The 18,946-nt window shown below is 47.7% G+C and overlaps 1 protein-coding gene across 1 annotated transcript; it reads left to right on the top strand.

Annotated features, from left to right (window-relative positions):
- Positions 1 to 12,079: 12,079 nt before the first annotated feature.
- Fam170b (family with sequence similarity 170 member B) lies at positions 12,080 to 14,965 on the top strand. The gene is made up of 2 exons (XM_021182257.2): positions 12,080 to 12,276; positions 13,417 to 14,965. The coding sequence occupies exons 1-2, from the start codon at positions 12,168 to 12,170 to the stop codon at positions 14,469 to 14,471; spliced, it is 1,164 nt and encodes a 387-aa protein (XP_021037916.1). The 5' UTR covers positions 12,080 to 12,167; the 3' UTR covers positions 14,472 to 14,965.
- The last annotated feature ends 3,981 nt before the right edge of the window (positions 14,966 to 18,946 follow it).

Genomic DNA, 18,946 nt, shown 5'->3' on the forward strand with positions numbered 1-18,946 from the left:
CTCTCTGGGTGGGGCTGGTAGCCAGGGCTCCAGAGTTAAGGCTGGGTAGCAAAGGCTACACGCAACAGTATTGTGTTTAAATCACGAGGTGGCAGCAAGCTGTGAGTTTATCATGGAGGTCCAACAATAGGAAAGGAATGAGACCAGAGCTGCGAGCTTCCTGATGGGTGTTTATAGCCACCTGTTCTGCAACTGCGGTCAGCAAGCCCCTGCCAAGGGGAGTTGTTCCATGGAATCCCCCAGGATGCCCTCCTCTGCATGGAATAACATGCTTCTCTTACCTCCATAATACTTTGGATTCTAACCCTGGGGATGACTGGAATGAACAAGTTACCCATCTTTATGCACCCCTTTGCCAGTGCTCACAATATAGTCTGTACAAAGAGCAGTAAAGCCACCTTTGAAAGGCACGAAAGGGCCACTCGGTACCCAGTGTCTTCCCAAGGATGTCCTCCAGCTTACACTGCACACAGAGGTGGGTCTTGATGCCCTGCCATCACAGCTCTTAGAATTTGGTGGACAAACCCAGAAAGGAAGCCAACTAAAGGATGGAGTGAGTCTGATTTAAAAATTCTCCTTCAGTCCTTGGCTGATGCACAGCCTCAGCACATATATGAAATACCCAGGACTCAGAGCAGAGAGCTCAGAGACTGCCCTACAGCTGAGAGGAGAACATGGGTTCAAGTCCTGCTGAATTAGAGGGGTTTCGTGTTAGAGGCAATTTCCTGTGTAAATCAAAGTACCTAGATATACGGTTTAGTTACTTTGGATGATCCCGTGGACTTGCTAGTGAGTACATTTTCCTTTTGAGTTGTGATCTTTGAGTAGAGCAGATTCCCTCCACCGTGTGTGGGTGCCTCATCTAGAAAGCTGATGTCCTGCATACAGCAAAAGAATGTCCTGTCTTGAGCAAGAAGAAATTCCATAGTAGACGGCCATGCTCTTCACTTGAGCTCCTTTGCTCTTCTGTTGGCCAGGCCACCCTGTGGATTTAGTACTTGCTTACCCCTAAATTTTGTTCAAGCTCACCTCTCTTTCTATGCACCCACTCTGGTGTTTCTGTTCCTTTGAGTCCTGACACATTTTACAAGCACGGGTGGCTTTTCCTATTCAAAACAGGAACTGCATGGAAACAAAACGGAAATAGAACAACAAGCCTAGGGCCAGAATCATGGCAATTTCCCAATGATTTATCTCGCCAGGCCCATGGCGAGGGTGACAGATAGGGTGACTCTACAGAGTTTGATGTCATCGAAGAATTATTGCCTACTAGAGTCACGCACACATCGTGCTGTACGCAGAACACTGGTGAAAAGACCCAGGAAGAATTTTTTTTATTTTTATTTATTTATTTATTTGTTTGTTTGTTTTTTGAGACAGGGTTTCTCTGTTTAGCCCAGGCTGGCCTTGAACTCAGAAATCCGCCTGCCTCTGCCTCCCAAGTGCACTTCCAAACAGTACAATTACCACAGGGGAATGGAAGGTCAAATGAAGAAGCCATTGCTTTCCTCTTCATGGCTGAGTCTGCACCCTCCTGTGCCCTCTTTCCAGAACAATATGCCCGTGGTACCCTTCCCACGTGCCGTCAGGTGTTGTCTGGCTTTCAGCCATCCGCCATCTTTAATTGATTTACCAGTGCCTCTCCTTAGTGATGGGGAGCTTGGGTTCCTTGGCAACCATCATTAACACAGAGGGAGCCTCCTCTCTGGCCTCTGAGTTTAGAGCTCAGGTTAGACTCCAAGGACAGCAGAAGTTCATCCTTTGCTCTCTTTTCTCAAGAGCAGCTAACTTGGTGATGCCTTTTGTCCTATTGAGATCAGCAAGCACAAGGATGGCTGATATCCACCCAGGAGTCTCTGGGCTTAGAGTCTGGGCACTGAGTGGGGGAAGGCTCTGATCTTCCTGGTGGACATAGATCTGCACCAGCCCAACCCTCAAACTATCCAAGATATGCAGAGCTCTGTAAACACTTCATGCTCCTGAGTGGTGGAGAGCTGAGTTTGTACTGAGTTTGTGAAGTGGAAAGTAGTAAAGTCCTAGCTGGGGTGCTAACCGCTTCCCCAGATGGGGGCAGGTATGAGACATGTTAGAGAGGAAATAATGTCTACAAAGGAAGTTTCCCAATGTTAAATTCTTCGTGTCCCTTCAAAACACAAATGGATGCCAGGCAAAGGAGCACCATGCAGCCTCAGACATCCCATTTGTAATGAATGTGTGTTAATAACTGAAAGCAGGGAAGAGAGGAGGGGTGGGGAGGGCAAGGGAAAGAAAGCCATAACAATCTCAGGGTGACACAGGAGATAGCAGACTTCGGGCACCTAAGAAGGCTGTCACATCTTCAGAGGCCTCTGGAGCTAAAAGGAACCCCTGCAGTCCTCTCGATCTGTGTGAGGACCTGTGTCTGAATTGCCTCTGACAGCAGAGAGTGGGGTCAAGGAAGAGCACACGGGGCCCAGGCTTCTGGGAAAACAGGCGAGCACTTCAGCTGTTGTCCAGAGATCCAGAGTTACTCATCTACCAGCGGGAAACATCAGCTCATTAAGAGAAATTTACAACATTGTCTAGCACAGTTATAGATAAATACCAGGACATGGTTCTAGCATTTTAGGATGGAAACAGATTTCCCCACTTGTGCGAGGCTATGAGCCAATAACACACAGTGTAAATGGGAATGCCGTGAAGTCACAGGTGTGTTTAGTGCAGCTAACATGACACCCAACCAGCTTAGTAACCCATGGAGATTCAGAGGATTGTACTCCCCTTGGCTGCTCAGCTTCAGAGGCCCAGGCCAGGGGTCGCTTTTCACCATTGTGAAGTCACAGCAGTGTAAATCTAAACACCCAGGCTGAGCTGACAGTAGTGCCCAGTGTCCAGCTTCAGCCCAGCCCTTCTGGAGATGCCATTGGTCAGGAGTGGGTGGGAGAGTGCCCTTGGCGGCAGGTGTCTGGGGGAGGAAAGACAGGTGCTGGAAAGCCCCTGGCAGTAAGACAGTTTGCTGCGGTGCTCACAGGGACCTTTAGTGACGATATCTGCTCCATGACTTAGCAGCTATAGGAGCTTGGAAAACAAGACACTGAGGGTCAGGGGGCGAGCAGGCAAGTGCATGTTCCCAGGGACTTACATGTGTGTGCAAGGCCACATGCCCTATTTTCCTTTCTGTTGCTATGATAAAACACTTTTAGAAAGGGCAATCTAGGGAAGAAAAGGTTTCTTTTAGCTCACACTCCCAGGTTATAATCCATCACTGCAGGAAGTCAAATGCAAGATCTTGAAGCAGCTAGTCAAACGCCCAGCCAGAGAAAAGAGAACCGAATGCACGGTTGTGCCTCCTGCTACTCAGCCCACCATCTCCACTCTCACAGTCCAGGACCCAAACTCAGGGAGCGGTGCCACCCACATCCGATTCAGCAAGGACCCACTGGGCATAGACATGTGCTGCAGCTTTGCTGCCTTGTTGGGGTGAGGCTGAGGAGACGTCTAGGTGAGCTGTCTGTCCAGCAGCCAGGACAACCAACCCCCAAGGGTCTGAGCTCATCACACCCAACCTCTGAGGAGGTGCTGAGTTCTGAGCTCTGCAGTCTACACAGCTAGAGAGGCTGCTCAGTCCTCCAGAGCCTACTCGGCCACGCCCACTCTGGGCGTGGCTCTTCCTGCAGCCCAGCTGGCTTCCATCAGGCATTTTCCCAGCCCCCAGCAGCACGTACTGTCTTCATTTGTCCTTGTTTATGTTTTCTGGTAAAGGCGTGCCATCGCTTTCCCACAGGGCCTTATACTTTGCCTGCTCGGTTTTAACCCTTTGTAGCTGGGGCAGGTCTCCTCAGCCCAGCTCCATTAGCCGCACCTGTGAGCAGGGACACTGTTCCTTGATCCCAGCGGGGCTGGGAGGTCCCTGTAGAAGGGGCTGGTGCAGAGCCTCTGGTAGACCAGGATCTCAAAAGAAGCTTTGCATGTCTTACTTATGAGCGTACTTACTAAGAGTATCTTCCCTCCCCCAATCTCATTAGCATTTAAATAAGGCAGGAGTAACTTATTGTTTATTTTCTTATGTAAACAAACATTTACAACACAGAACCATGGTTTAGGCGGAGGCATCTACTCCAAGCAGAAAACAGAAACCACCAAAAGGAAATGCAGCTACTGAGAGTTCCCGTCACCATCAGGGTCCCCAGCCTGAAGCTAAATTGTTCCCTGACCTGCCAAGACCAAGTTAGCCAAAATCCCAGCGTTGATGAGGTGGGGGATGCAAATGGAGTCCCATCCCCAGCTCAGGGACTAGCAGCAATCCGTGCTTGCTGGGAGAGGGAGAGTTGGTTTTCTTCAGGGACACAGCCATAGAGAGACTCCCCATGCTCTAGTAGATGGTCCCACGCCCATGCATACACTGGCAGCATGAAGTGAACTAGGTTAGGAAAGCAAGCAAGCAAGGCAGGAAGCAAGCACATGAAGTAGGTAGGGGGAAATATTGGTGGGAGGCATAGTAGGAGAATTGCAGAATATGAGGGTGGGTTTCACCAAAACACACCATATCAAAACACCGTATGCATGTATGGAGTTCTCAAAGCATAACAAAAAGGAGTAAGTTCTTAAAAAGTGAGGCCCATGGGCAGCTGTTTCTCCTTCTGCCTCTTTACCATGTTAAGATGCGCTTATAACATCCTTACCAAATGGTAGCACTGTGAGGCTCAGATTCCAGGTATCAGACTCCTGAGTCAAATAAGCCTCTTTTGCTTATAAATCGTCCCGCTTCGGGCATTTTTGTTGTAGCAACACGAAAGGACTGAGTGCTATCTTTTCCCATGTGAACTAAGCTGAATTTCCACAGCCTCAGCAAGGGTTTAATGGTACCAGTTGGTGCAGGTGACTCAGGTAGGTTGGTGGGAGGAGCTGATCTGGTCCCTGCTGCGCATCCCTGTTGCTGTTGAGATGTGAGATCTCAGCAGCCTCAGTAGATGGGTCAGGTATAGACAGAGGCAAAGCTGGGGAAGCAGTGTCTTACAGTGAAGGGATTAAAGACGGCCACATTCTTGTGTTATGTGAACAAAGAATGTGCCAGGGTGATCAGACAAGTTGAGGGTCCAGCAGAAATATTGCTCTTGGAGCTGTTATCTATTGCTTCTTGTCATTTTTTTTTAAATAAATGAGTTAGTAGACCCACATGGAAAAACTCAGTCACTCAGCAATGCAGCAGCAAGAGTTGGGCCTCAGCAGAGCAAGCGCAAGAAGAAGGCACCGAGGTTAGTTCTTGTCCTTTGGGTTTTGTAACAGGCTGCTCCTTGAACAGTTTGTCTTTAGAATTTGACCTTCACCTTTGAGCCCCTGAACAAACAGCCTAGGCTTTCTACGTCTAGGAGAAGGGAGGGGCTGAGGCCTCAGGCACAAGAAGTCCAGCCAAAAGCCTGCCTCCCTCCTGGTCATTTAATGAGGCTGCTGTGTGCAGAAAAGTCTCCCTCTAACAGCTGGACTCCAGGAGCTGGCATCGGGAGGCTGACCACACCCTCTGTGTTCTTAGAGAGTCACACAGGAAGCTCTAGGATAGAACTGTGTCTTCCCTCTCAGCCAGGCCCCCAACTCCCAGGCTGCAACTGCTAAATTAACCGGAATGATCCCGTACTTGGACTTGACAGCCCTGAAGGCTGGCTTGGTTAACTTCCATTTCCACAACCTCTCGTGCACGGTGCTGCGTCCTTGGCTCACACCCATGGCAAATGGGTGGCTTTGCAGGAAAACGACCCAAAGGTCCAGTCATCAGAATCATGAGCCAAATCCTCGGCTTGAAAAGTGCTTTCAAAGACCTGTGTGAAAACCAGCCTATTCTCACACCATCTTCAGAGAGATGATGCAGATGCTTAATGGAGGAGAGAGGGGGGTCCCACAACTCTGCTCCATCTCCCAGCATAAAATCCCAAACCCCAGAAATGAAGCAGGGTGGAATGGGGCCTGACAAGATCAGCTCCCTCAGGTGTTAGCTCTGCTTGCTTTTTGAGGAGGGGACCCAGAAGATGTCACACTGTTGGGGAGGTGTTTTTCCTTCCAGTGAGAAGAAGGGGCCCTTCATCACGGAAACACCTCTATACTGTGGTTTGGCCACAGAAGTCCCCCAAACACAGCCTGAGCACAGGCTGGCCATGCCAGGCTAGGCTAGGCTATTTCTGCCTCTGGCTGTGTGGGATGGGTGATCTGACACTCCCGTAGCCTATTTCATAGCACAAGCCTCACTAGAATTAGAAGCCAAGGCAAGGCAAGCGTGGCGTCTCTGCTTCCTGCACGGCTGTGGCTGCTTTGTTTCCTGTTTCCTTCTCTGCGGAAAAGAATGGAGGCAGGGAGGGGCAAGGTTTGGAAGAAAGGAGGCTTGGAAAATACTGCAGGCTTTCTGGACAAGGCTTATGGCTCGTATGTGATGTGTGCAGAGCGTGTTGGCCAAGAGACGGCCAGAGCTCCAAGAAAATGCTGTGCTGGGCCTTTTGGGGTTTTGCACACCACCCCTGCTGGCTGCCTCAGAGAAGCAAGGAGGTTCCTGGCAACACCAAAGAACCAGCTGGAAAACTGTGGAGCTGAGGGGGGTGGGGGGAGAGGGATGGGCAGCAGAGGGCTGTGCAAAGCCCTTTTGGGTGTTCTCTGCTCAGTCTCTGCATGGAGTAAGTGGAAGGCCCTTCCCAAGGACAGAAACAGTCCAGAGGCCCTGTGAGGGCAAAGGGCAGTCACATGCTAGTTGTAGGGTTTAAACAACACAGGACGCAACCTCCACATTCTGCTCCACATTCTGACCACCTTGCCTTCCATATGCAGGGGATAGAAACCCCTCTGGTAGCCCTTCCCATTGTGCCTCAACCTCCCTGTGAGTAAGGAGTGTGAACAGTGCCTACTTGCTGGGACCAGGGAGAAGATCTCAAAGGTCAAAGGTCAAAGGTCCTATGGGAAGAGAGAGAATCTGACTAGGAAGTCTGAAAACCCATTCTTTTGACTAGAAATTGGGCAGCTGAAGGCAAAGGCAGACATCTATAATCCTGTCATCCAGTTGGTGGTTTGCTAGCTGAGGTTAATGGAGCTGACATGGCTGACGACACTGGATCTGAACAAAAAAGTCACACAGCTGGGGTGGCAGAAGTGTCCTTTCAGCCTGTCCTGGTAAACCATGAGATCACTTGATTCTGAAATTGCCTAATAGGGCTAGGGATGCCCGTTGTGAACCATCTCATTCAGGCATTATCAAACACTACAGGAAAGATGAACATCCACTGAATCTTTGTAGCTGGGCAACAAACAGATTGTCCTCTAATGTGAGGCACAACAAACATGCCCTCTCTCTGAGGGTGGAGAATTCAGGCAGAGCACTACCTGGACCACTCCACGGCTGGACACCAAGGTCATCTGAAGACACCTTGACTCTTGAAGCTAGTGGTTAACAGAGACCCACAGAGGCTGGTGCCTGGGGTATGTCTATCTGGCCTTTCCATGTGGTCTGAATGCTCTTGAATCATGGCGGATAACTGGAACGGAGACTGGTGAGGGTGGAGAGAATCCAGTCACCTTTGCTAGCCTAGCACTGGCAGCTAGGAAGCACCTGTCCTCCACACTGGACTGTCTGAGACAATTACAGAATCTGCCCTGGACCAGGATGCAGGACCCTGTCACACTATGCTAGAAGAGCATGGGAGGGGACATGAAACTGATGCGACTTCTGTGGTACTTGGAATGAAAACATTTCCTGTAGTCTCATGTATTCCAACACTTGGCCCCAGTTGGTAGGGCTCTTCTGGGGAGATGATGGAAGCTTTGGAGGCTGTTTTAGGGTTTCTAGTGATCTGATAAACACCATTACCATAAGTAGCTTGGGGAGGTGTGCTCATTTTGCTTACACTTCCACGTCACAGTCCATCATAAAGGCACATTAGGGCAGGAACTCAAGGCCTGGACCCAGAGGTAGGAATTGAAATAGGGAGCATGGAGAAACACTGCCTATTAGCTTGCTCCTTGTCATGGTTTGTATATGTTTGGCCCAGAGAGTGGCACTATTTGGAGGTGTGGCCTTGTTGGAGTAGGTGTGTCACTGTGGGCAAGGGCTTAAGAAACTCATCCTAGCTTCCTGGAAGTCAGTCTTCCACTAACTAGCAGCCTTCAGAGGAAGATGTAGAACTCTCAGTTCTTTCTGCACCATGGCTGCCTAGATGCTGCCATACTTCTGCTTGATAATAATGGACTGAACCTCTGAACCTGTAAGCCAGCCCCAATTAAATGTTGTCCTGTATAAGACTTGCATTGGTCATGGTGTCTGTTCAAAAACAGTAAAACCCTAACCAAGACACTCCTCATGGTTTGATTATTCTGCTTTGCTATACATCTCAGGACCATGTCCAGGGATAACACTGCCCTCTGTGGGATGGTCCCTACCACATCTATCAGTCTGTCATCAATCAAGACAACACCCCACAGACTTGCCTACAGGCCCATCTTATGGAGGAATTTTCTCACTTGTGGTTTTCTTTTTTCCTCACCAAGTTGATAGAAAACTATCTAACAAAGAGGTGGAGCCTCGTTGGAGGAAGAGAGTGGGCCTGAGACACTTACAGCATTGGTCTATTTGCTGTTCTCCGTCTTTGTTTCCCTGTGTGTATGAAAATGTGATCAGCCAGCTGTACCTGCTGTCACATCTCCAGCTCCTATGGACTCTGACCCTCTGGAACGATACACCTGAACCTGTTCTTTCTTCCCATGCTTTTGGTCATGCTGTTTTATCATAGCAACAGAAAAGTCAGCTAGTGCACCATCTGAGGGAAAGTCAGTCTCCCATGATTCAACTTAATTATTCGTTTCTGAGGAGGGCTGCTCATGCCTGGGTATGCTGTTCTCAAATTCTCTTTGGGTCTTTATACATGTTTGATGCAGGATCTATTTGGGGCTTTTATGGAGAAGGGCACACATATAGTTTCTATACTGGTGAGGTCATCACCACATTTGATTGTCAGTGTATGCAGTGCTCACTATAGAATGGTGTTACATAGTTTGGTTGCATTGCATTTTCTTTGACCGTTTCTTTCTTTTGGTGACTATCTGAACGCTTCCTGTTTTTTTTTTTTTTCTACCACTAGTCATAGCTGCAATCAGTGTTTCTCCGTGTGTGCCATTTTATATAATGCTGGTGTGTTTCCTTTCCAGGACAGTGATGATGGTGACATGTGCAGTGTGGAGCATGCCCACTGACATCCCTGGTGTGCTGGATGGCTACATAAGTTTCTCTGTTAAGAGGGCTGTGCAGAAGTCATTCGCTAGTCTTCACCAGCACTTGCTATCATCAGTCTTTCTCACGTTTGCCTCGTTTATAAGTGGAGACTGTGATGCAGCAGACAAGTGAGCTTTTAAGGTGCAGTTCCCTTATGATGGTTACAAGGAACGGCTTCTCAGACATCTCTCAGCTATCTAATTCTGGAGGGAAATGCATATTAATTTCCTTTACTTCTTTGTTTCATTTCACTGAGACATAAAAATGTAAGTACAAATGAAAACTTTGGTTTTTTGTTTTTGTTTTCTTCTTTATGTTTTGTTGTTTTGTTTTTGAGACTGGATCTCACAGTGTATGCCAGGATAGTCTTCAATTCAAGATTTGACCAATCTCTCTCCAGGGTGGAGACTCTAGGTAGCACCACCTCGCACTGTGAATGGTAAGTGAGATTTGATAACACACTGACACAACAAAGACCAGGAAAGGAGCCATCCAGACGGCTCGGTGGATAAAGGGTCTATCGGCTCGGTGGATAAAGGCAACTGGTACCAAGCCTGACAAACTGCATCTAATCCCCAGGCCCCACCAGGTAGAAGGAGAGAACTGGCTTCTCTAAGTTATCCTCTGATTTCCACACATCATGCCACACGTGTGCCCCTTTCCATGCTCCCCACTTGCAACAAACAAACAAAATATAATACAAATTTAAAGTGAAAAGACTCATAGTGCTTGCATGGGAGGATACCACTTAGGAAAGCCACCCTAAAATTGCATAGAAGTTATTTTATTGTCACATTTATGGTTAAAGTATAACCTAGAGCTATAAGAAAATATTCTAGTTGTCTCACGTGAGGTGGGATCAGAGTTCATCTTTTTATACTACTGAATACAACTGTTCAAGGTCATTTACTGGCTGAGTATTCTTTTCCCCAAGACTATTGTTATTTTCTTTATCCCTTAAATGGTCTACCCTTCTAACATTGATCCACATTTTGTGCTGGTATCCTTGGTATTTTATTTTATTTTATTTTATTTTATTTTATTTTATTTTATTTACAAGGTATGCCTTTGTATATATCTGGAAAGAAAGGTCACACAGTTTCCTCTTCCAGCTGTGAACAATGGTTCTCTGTTGCTGCAGGCATGACTTCCCAAGGCTCAGTAGAGCTCCCTGGTAAAGGTCTTTGTGTAGTGGTTTTACCTTCTGGATGGAATATTGCCAGATAGATGTTTGCCTGGAAGATCTTAGGGTTGTTTTAGGAGCATTGGGGTTCTCATAAATCCATCACTTTTTAGAACTGTTGAGAATGTAGAATTCAAGGGACTAAAGCTGGTGAGACAGAGCAACGGTCAGCTTGATGCAGGAAGTGTATGAAAAAAAAACTATGAAAATGTATGCAAATGATAGGAAGTGCTGCAGGAGAGAGAGGTGGGTAGCTGGACTTGTGCTAGGCTGATTTTATAAGTTGAGAAGAAGGTGGTTCTCAAAGTCCTTATGTGAGAGGGTCTAGCAATGTCTGGGAGCTACAGGGCTTTGAGGTATAGAGAGCAGGCAGTCACAGGAGGAAGGTTATGGCCTTGTCAGCCAAATGTAGTCACTGTTAATTCACTGATTTGGCAAGGACTTCTATAGCATTTGTTAACATGTTGGATAATGCTTAAGTATGGGCCATGTAATGAGAAAGATGAAGGACATCTCGACTATTCTTTTAGAGATTGCATTTGAAGAGAGACTGGATCTGTCTGGTGTGGTATCCATCCCACCACTCAGGACACAAAGTTGGGAGGATGGGTACTTTGAGACCAGTGTGGGCTGGTGCAAGGTTGACCTCAGCTACACGAGGAGATACTGCCTCCAAAAACAAACAGGGAAGATAATTGTGTGTGAATATGTATGGCTGATGCTGTTAAGGGAAAACAAAGAACCTGGGACCCAGAACAATCAGGAAGAACAAGGTCAAGACCCCTGAGCCTAGGGAGAGGAGGTGTCCACTGTGTGGACAGCCAAGAGGAGGTGATACTACAGAAGCTGGGCAAAGCATGTTGAAAGGGAAGTCTGCTTCCTTTCTGTGGGAGTGGCAGAGATTTCTGGGGAGCCTAAGCAGGCTGGGTGGGCACCTCAGAGACAAGCCTTCTGACAAACTCTTTCCATGGTGTGAAGTTAGGCTGTGTTGATGTTCGGTGCTGGCTGTTCACTTGTGAGCCTATCCATGGCTCAGTTCATATGATATGAGATCGTGTGTGTGTGTGTGTGTGTGTGTGTGTGTGTATGTGTGTGTATGGCTGAGTGTTATGTACTTCATATGCTTGTCAGCCAGTGTGAATGCTGTGAACATATACTAATGTACTATGTCTATGTGTCTATGTATGTTTTAACATGTGTATCTAAGTGATTGTGTATGTGAACATTCACACTTGTGTAAGTGCCTGTGTGTTTGCCTGAAATTTTTCATTTTATGTTTATAGCTGTTTTGCCTGCATTTATCTCTGCTCTTTATGAGGGCAGTGCCTGCAGAGGCCAGAAGAAGTCATCCGATTCCCTGAAACTGGAATTTCAGGTGGTGCCACATGGGTGTTGGGAATCGAATCTGTGAACTCTGCGAGAATAGTCGGGGCTATTAACTTCTGAGCCATCTCTCCAATCCCTGCATTTAAGTCTTTATGTCTGCACACATACTTGAAAGCATGTGTCTGGGGTTTGTGTTTGTGTTCCTGAGAAGAAACTGGGGAGAAAAGGTCACAGAGGGAAATAACCTGACACTTTCCTGGTAACCTGGCAGGGACTTTTAGCCTTGCCAAGGGTCACAGAACAGACCCGTGTCACTGATGACATCACAGAATAAAGCCAGGCTCCTAGAGACCATGTGGCCACTCAGGTTGGGGCTGGCTGGAGGGTTTCAGCACAGCCAACCCCAGCTCTCAACGAGATTCTGGGTGCCGGTTTGAAGTCATGAAACACCATCTCATTGAGCATAGGGGAGAACAGACACCTGGCATCGCCGTGGGCATGGCCAGCCCAGACGCCGCAGAGGAGAGCACAGGAGTGTGCTGGCCAGGTGGTCAGTAGATGGGGAAGGGGATGTTGTTATCAAAGGGGTGTGTTGATCACACAAAGCAGATGAGAAAAGTGGCCTTTAGGGGAAGCTGGTACTTCTTACGTTGTTGTGCATCTATGGGGCTATTTCAGGGGATATGTAGACAAGAATGAAACCTTTATGTATTGATTTTGATGTGTGTTTGAAGAAAAAAAATAATGTTAATCATGTAAGACCTGTAGCAACATAAACATCCCTTTATAGTTCATGGGTACATGCTAATCTAGAAAGCCAACTCATTGAATCCCAGGGTGTATCTGCAGGCAGCACTTTAGTAGGAGATCTGCCTCTGGAGCCAAGTGGCTCTGTCTGGTGTGCAGATCCTCTGCCTCCGTCTCCTGGGTGGGATGAAAATCAGGAGAGTGAAATCTCTAAGGCTTGTTGTGAATCTTAAAGGAACGACGGCATAGTACACTCTTACATGGTGACAGGGACACAATTGGATGAGAGGCCACCCGAAACAGAGATAAGTCACAGTCACAGACAGAGGCATCAAAGCCGGGGCTTCACTACTCCACATCCCTGTTCCATTCTTGGTTTCCACGTGGGTTTTATTGAACTGATGTCTGCACAGCACGTGATGTGTATAGTGGAAGGAACTGTGACACTGTTCGTGTGACAGCCACAGCCAAAGCAGACAATTATCACGACCCCCAAGAGTTCCCCAAGGCTCCTCTGTGTCCTGCTCACCCCTCCAGCTCTTGGTGACTGTTCTGTCCCTACCAATTTGCTTTTTCTAGAATGTCTTCTAAGTGAGATCACGGGATGGCTTCTTTCAGGTAGCAGGTACATTACTTCTTGTGTCTGTTCTGCACACATTCCTGGCTTGTTTATTCTAATTCAAGAATATAATTACATTCTGTGGTTGTATCTCAATTTACTTTTCAGTTTACCAAGTGCTGGCTTTTCACACCTCATTTGATAACCTCGACATGTTCTTGTATCCTTATCTCCCTGTGAGATAGTTTTATGGTCATCACTGATGAGTAACAAGCACCTTCCCAAAGCCGCCAAAATCTGTATGATTTTGTTTGTGATTTCTCAGGGAAATTACGCATGGAGCCTTTCTGAGCACACTGATGAAACTGTCCTTCCACTTCTCAGGGCCCATGAGGAGGAATGAGTCATCTCCGCGGCCAGGGCCTGCCTTCCTCCCTGACGATGACATCTACTTGGCAGCCCGGGCACAGGGGGTGCTGGGTTGGAGCAGCTCTCCATCATCCCAGTCCTCCTCCGAGTATCAGTCCTATTCTCAGTACCAGTCCTGGGACTCCAGCAAGTCCGAGGAGCAGCAGGAGACTCCACCTGAGAGCGTGTGCGCCCTGTATACCCATGTGCAGACCGTGCGCGGCGTGGCAGTGGCTTGGGAGACTGATGATGGCTTTGAGCCAGTCACCAGGAAGCCCCTTATCCGGGAGGCCGAATTCATCAAGCGTCAGCGGCGGAAAGGCTCCTCCTTTGAAATGGCCTCCAACACAGACCTGCGCTGGGAGCTGGAAGCCTGCAAGCACTACTGCCCGCAGACTGAGGACCCTGTGGACTGCTGCATGCAGGAGCTACGAGCACCACCAGACTGGCTGGTCACCACCAATCATGGCTTGCGCTGTGTGGCCTGCTGCAGAGTCTTCCCTACGCTGGAGGCGCTGCTGGACCACGCCCAGCATGGCATCCAAGATGGCTTCAGCTGCCAAATATTCTTCGAGGAGATGCTGGAAAGGAAGCGGACCCAGGATCAAAAGCAGGACCAACAGCCTGTAGAGGAGGAGCAGAGCCCTTCGGACAGTAGTGAATGTACCAGGCTCCTAACCAAGGTGCTTCCCTGGCAGCAGCAGCAGAAACAGCAACAGCAACAGCAGCAGCAGCAGCAGCAGCAGCAGCAGCAGCAGCAGCAGCAGCAGCAGCAGCAGGAGCAGCAGCAACATCAACAGCAGCAGCAGCAGCAGCAGCAGCAGCAACAGCAACAGCAGGAGCAGCAGCAGCAGGAGCAGCAGCAACATCAAAAGCAGCCGCAGCAGCCGTCACAGCCGCAGCCACCGAAGCAGCAGCCGTTGCAGCCGCAGCCACAGCCACAGAAGCAGCAGCAAAGGCAGCAGCAGAGGCAGCAGCAACCACCACGACAGCAGCAGAAACAACAGCCACTGCAGCAACAGGGAAAGTAGAGATCGGAGGTGAGCTGCCCACCCTCCCTCCAGCATTTTGGATTGCTGCTCCTTTTCCAGCCAGCCGAACCAGAGCCACCAGAGCAGGGGGAGAGGACCAGGGTGATGGGGAGAAGAGCCATCCATGTGGCTGTGGAGCAGCAAAGGTGGGAGGAATGGGAACCTTTCCCCAAGGCGGAGTCCATTTCAAAACCCGAATCCAAAGAAGAGGGCTTCAAGAGTTCTTGATGGTGGATGCACGATGGGAAACAGGCAAGCGTGTGGCCACAGGGATTTCTATTTTTGCGGAAGGATCAGCAGTAGTCCACACTTGCTATCCAAGTACATGTGACTCACAGGCGAGCCAACTGCAAATGAAGCTTCGGCCCTATTTTTTTCATTGGTAGGAATCTGTCATATGCCCTAATTCTATGTTGTTGGGATTAAACTTGAATAAGACAAAGTGGTACCCAGTGTCTTGGGTGAACCACGCTACCAGGTTGGGTATGTAAGTGGGTGGCTGCATAGGTGACTAACGGACAGATGTGGAGAGCGGCTTGACAGAAGATGGTGCTGGGGAAGTCCTTCTTACCTCTCAGTTAAAACACATTTCAAATGTTATCATCTACACCTTCTTCCTAACCAGTACAGGGGGCCAAGGGGAGCAAACAAAAACATCAGCCAGGGCCACTGGCTTAGGAATGTGGCCGATGGAGCCCATGTAAGCTGAGTATCTCTGGAGTCCAGTCACTTCACATTCTTCTAGAAGCTGGACTTCTTGTGTATGCACAATGAGACATCTTGGGAATGGGATCTAAGTGTCAACAAAATCCATTGGTCTCATACACACCCTATATCAGAGGGGATTCTACTTAGCGTCTGTACCTGTTTTTCACTATGTGCAATCATGTGGGGTCACGTGTGAAATCTTCTACTTGTGACATCATGTCGGTGTTCTTTAAAAAGCTTCAGACTGGGGAGCTGGTCACAGCTTGCATTTGCATTCCTGAGACTGGGGATGCTCAATCTGTATACAAGCTCCGTGATGAACATGACAAAGTCAGTCTTAAAGCAAAGTGTTCCTCTCATTCAGAAGGTTCAAGGAGCCAAGAAAAGGGGCCCTAAGATAAGCCATTTGATCTGAAGGTGATTATACACCAAACACGCCAGACAGAATACTATGAGGGTTTCGCAAAGACAGCATTGCTGACACTGAGTTAAATGGTTCTTTGTGGAGGCTGAGGGTATTTCTTCCTGTGACAATCAAAATTACACCCAGGTAGTAACTGTGACATAGTGGTAAGTTTGCTCCTGGTTAAGAATGCATGAGCCAGGCAAAATGAGGGTCTTGGGGGATAGAATCTCAGTGCATCCAGAGAACTGCCAGCCACTTGAGTCTGCAGTAGCACTGGAGGTAATGCTCTCCGTGCTTTCAGTGAAGACATAGCATCTATTATGTGGCAGACACTGACTGCGCACAGGAGCAAGAAGAGGATAAAAGGAATGAAAACAGATGTGGGCATTGCTTGGGAGACCACAGGGCCAGTGGGTCAACTGATTAAGATAATTGGAAAGTTTTTTCCCCTGACCTGCAGGGCCCTTCCTCAGCACTATCTGCTTCTCTTGCTATGCTCTGGCTACACTGTCCTTTTCTTAAAGTGTTTCAGACTCCAAACCTTAGAGCTTTGGCACGCATACTCAAGTGGGATGTAGTTCTTCCCTGTCTTCTGGACAACATGGTGCTCTTCTCTGGAGTTTTCTCCACCGTGCAGTCTTAGCTTATACCTCATTATATGTGCTGCTTTAAAGTGGCAGGGTCGGCCCATGTCTTTAAAAGCATACTGTAGAGTGTAAGGATTGGGGTCATAGCAAAAGCAGAAAGAGAGGTGGGGAGATTTGTAAGATAGGCAGGAGTCTAGGCCAAGGATGGAGATAATCTAGACGGGATAAGGGGAGTGATTTCATTCAAGATATATTTGAGGAATCAAGTATGAAGGCCTTGGGGACAAAGAAAAGTGTGTGCCAAGATGGAGCCTTCAGTTGATAGGAAATAGTATTTGCTGTCTGGTATGGGAGACTGGTGGAAGATTGGAGTATGTTTAATGTGGGCATACGTGCATGTGTGGGTGGGTGTGAGCTTGCTAGTGAGCATCCACATGTGTGCCTTACATGATCATGTCTCTGTGTGAGCAAGGTCTGCATGTGGACATAGTTCCGAGATAGTGGTCAGCTGGGACTTGAGAATTTTAAATGCTCAAGGTAAGATCAAGTAGCGATGTTGACTGTGAAGTAGTTTCTGAGTTAGACCAGGAGACAAGTCTGACTCAGAACCATAAATGAAGATGCTAACAGAATTCCAACAGTGGTGGATGAGACTCTAAGGAGCTGGAAGAGGAGTTAGACAGGATGGGCTGGGAAGATGGTTCAGCTTAAAACTAAAGGACCAAGAAATGGGGAGGGGATACTTCATAAGGTTTTTCTTCTGAGCCAACTGATATAAGGAAATGTGGTTTTCAGACAAGGGGAGCAGTGCCAACTGCCTGGGGAGTTGAGTGAGCTGAGGACCAAGCTAACAAGCTAACATTTCCTTTTATGAAGTAGGCCCAATGGTTGAGAAGAGCAGAGGTTGAATGGGCGCTGGTCAGGTTTAGCCATGAGACAAATCTCTAGGGGCAAGTTTGAAATCATCTTGGTGGTAAAGCTATGATGGATCAGAGGGAAACTGAGAACAAAAGCAAGTGTGTACTCCAATGAAAATGATCCAGTAGAGGGGGAGAAATGGAAGATTAAGCCAGGGAAATCAAGGACCAAGGCAGGGAGGGATGAAAAGAAAGAAAGAAAGAAAGAAAGAAAGAAAGAAAGAAAGAAAGAAAGAAAGACAGACAGACAGACAGACAGACAGACAGAAAGAAAGAAAGAAAGAAAGAAAGAAAGAAAGAAAGAAAGAAAGAAAGAAGAAAGAAAAGAACCAACCTGGAAATGATCAGCTTCTGTCCTGTTGCATGTGGATGGTAGTCATCCTGAGTTCCTACCCTTTGGGATTATCCAGGAGCCCTTGAATGTTCAGCAAGTCAGACTGCATTTGTGAAAGACAGCAGTGAACGTGGTGAAGGGGAGAGACGAGAAGCAAGGCTGGGGACACGGGGTCCATGGCGTCTGGCAGCTGGAGGAATTCAAGGGAGACTCAAGACTGTGAATATGGTGTCTGGCTAGTATCCACTGGGGGAAGTGACCTGGCATCTTCTCTGGGTGTGTGGTGATGAATGTTAGAGCTAAAAGAATGGACTTGGGGGTGAGGAAAGAGGAGGAGATTCACTAGGATGCTGAATGGTAAGTTTGAGAAGTATGTAGAAAGAGCTCATTTGAAAAGTGTGGGATGCCACCTCAAGGATGGAGGTGAGTTATTGCCTACACGGGTATGGTTACCTGAGACCATGGTGTGCCCCATGGGCCTCATGTGGGATGTATTCCCTCTACAGGTTCCAGAGAATCAGCCATGAGGATCTCATTTTAAAGGGCTGTCTGCATGTGCTTTGAAAGATGCTACAGGATCTATGTTGCCTGAGTCATAGAAAAGCTATTTGGCATAGGAGGGGACTCAATAGATAGACTCCAAACACAGTCTAAGAAAAGAAGAGACTGCTGAGCTAGAAACACTAATGAGAAGGTAATAGTTCTATATGAAATTCAGTAGGTGTTGAAAATAAGGTCAGACACAGTAGCCCAAGTCTAGAGTTCCACCCTTTAAAGGCATGTTTCCATGTTCTTAGCTCTGATACTCTAAAGACTTAGTGTTGATTTCATACCTCTATTCATATTAAATCATGTACATTCTCTACAACCCCACAATATGTAGCTCCCAGCCTTAGTTCTCTCTTGTTGCTGAGTGACCCAAGACTTCTTCAAGGTCACATGGCTGCTGTGTGTGGTGGAGCAACTTGGCTACAAACTGTGTTCTAACCACAACACCAAGACTCCAGCTTGAATCTAGAGACAGATGAAGGTATCTGGGAAGGCATAAATGTCCAGCCCCATGGGCTGTGCTGGTTTTAGATTAAACGGCAGCTGGAGAACAGAGACGAGATGAGGATACGGGGCAAATAAGGGGTGATGGGAATCTCAGGTAAGCAAATTTAGAAGGAGCACTTTGGATGACGTGAATGGGAAAAAGGATAAGATTATCCTAAAACAGTGACTGGCTCCTAAAACATCTCTAACTCAACAGCATTAGATATTTGGTTGTGGTTGAAACATCACTTTGCAGAGATCTAGGACCTCCACATAAGACTAGTACCAGATGAAAACTCCTGCTCTAGTTTTCAAGGGACCACAACATTTGAGATGATAAACCGCCTTAAAGTCTGTTTTCACAAGCCGTAGTGGGGAAGTAGATCTCATTTCTTGCATGAAGCTGATAATAATAAAGCCTAGCAAGGATGGCATTAAGAAGCAAATGACATATTAATCTCATTCATACACATGATCATCAAATTTAA

Source organism: Mus caroli, unplaced genomic scaffold (genome assembly GCF_978045245.1).
Source record: "Mus caroli unplaced genomic scaffold, Mus_caroli_1 scaffold_12, whole genome shotgun sequence".
NCBI classification, from domain to species: Eukaryota; Metazoa; Chordata; class Mammalia; order Rodentia; family Muridae; genus Mus; species Mus caroli.

Bases quoted from the DNA above. Each gene is read 5' to 3' on its own strand.
- Fam170b (XM_021182257.2), top strand. From the start codon at position 12,168: ATGAAACACCATCTCATTGAGCATAGGGGAGAACAGACACCTGGCATC. The intron at 12,277-13,416 runs GTCAGTAGATGG...TCCACTTCTCAG, and splicing joins AGGAGTGTGCTGGCCAGGTG to GGCCCATGAGGAGGAATGAG.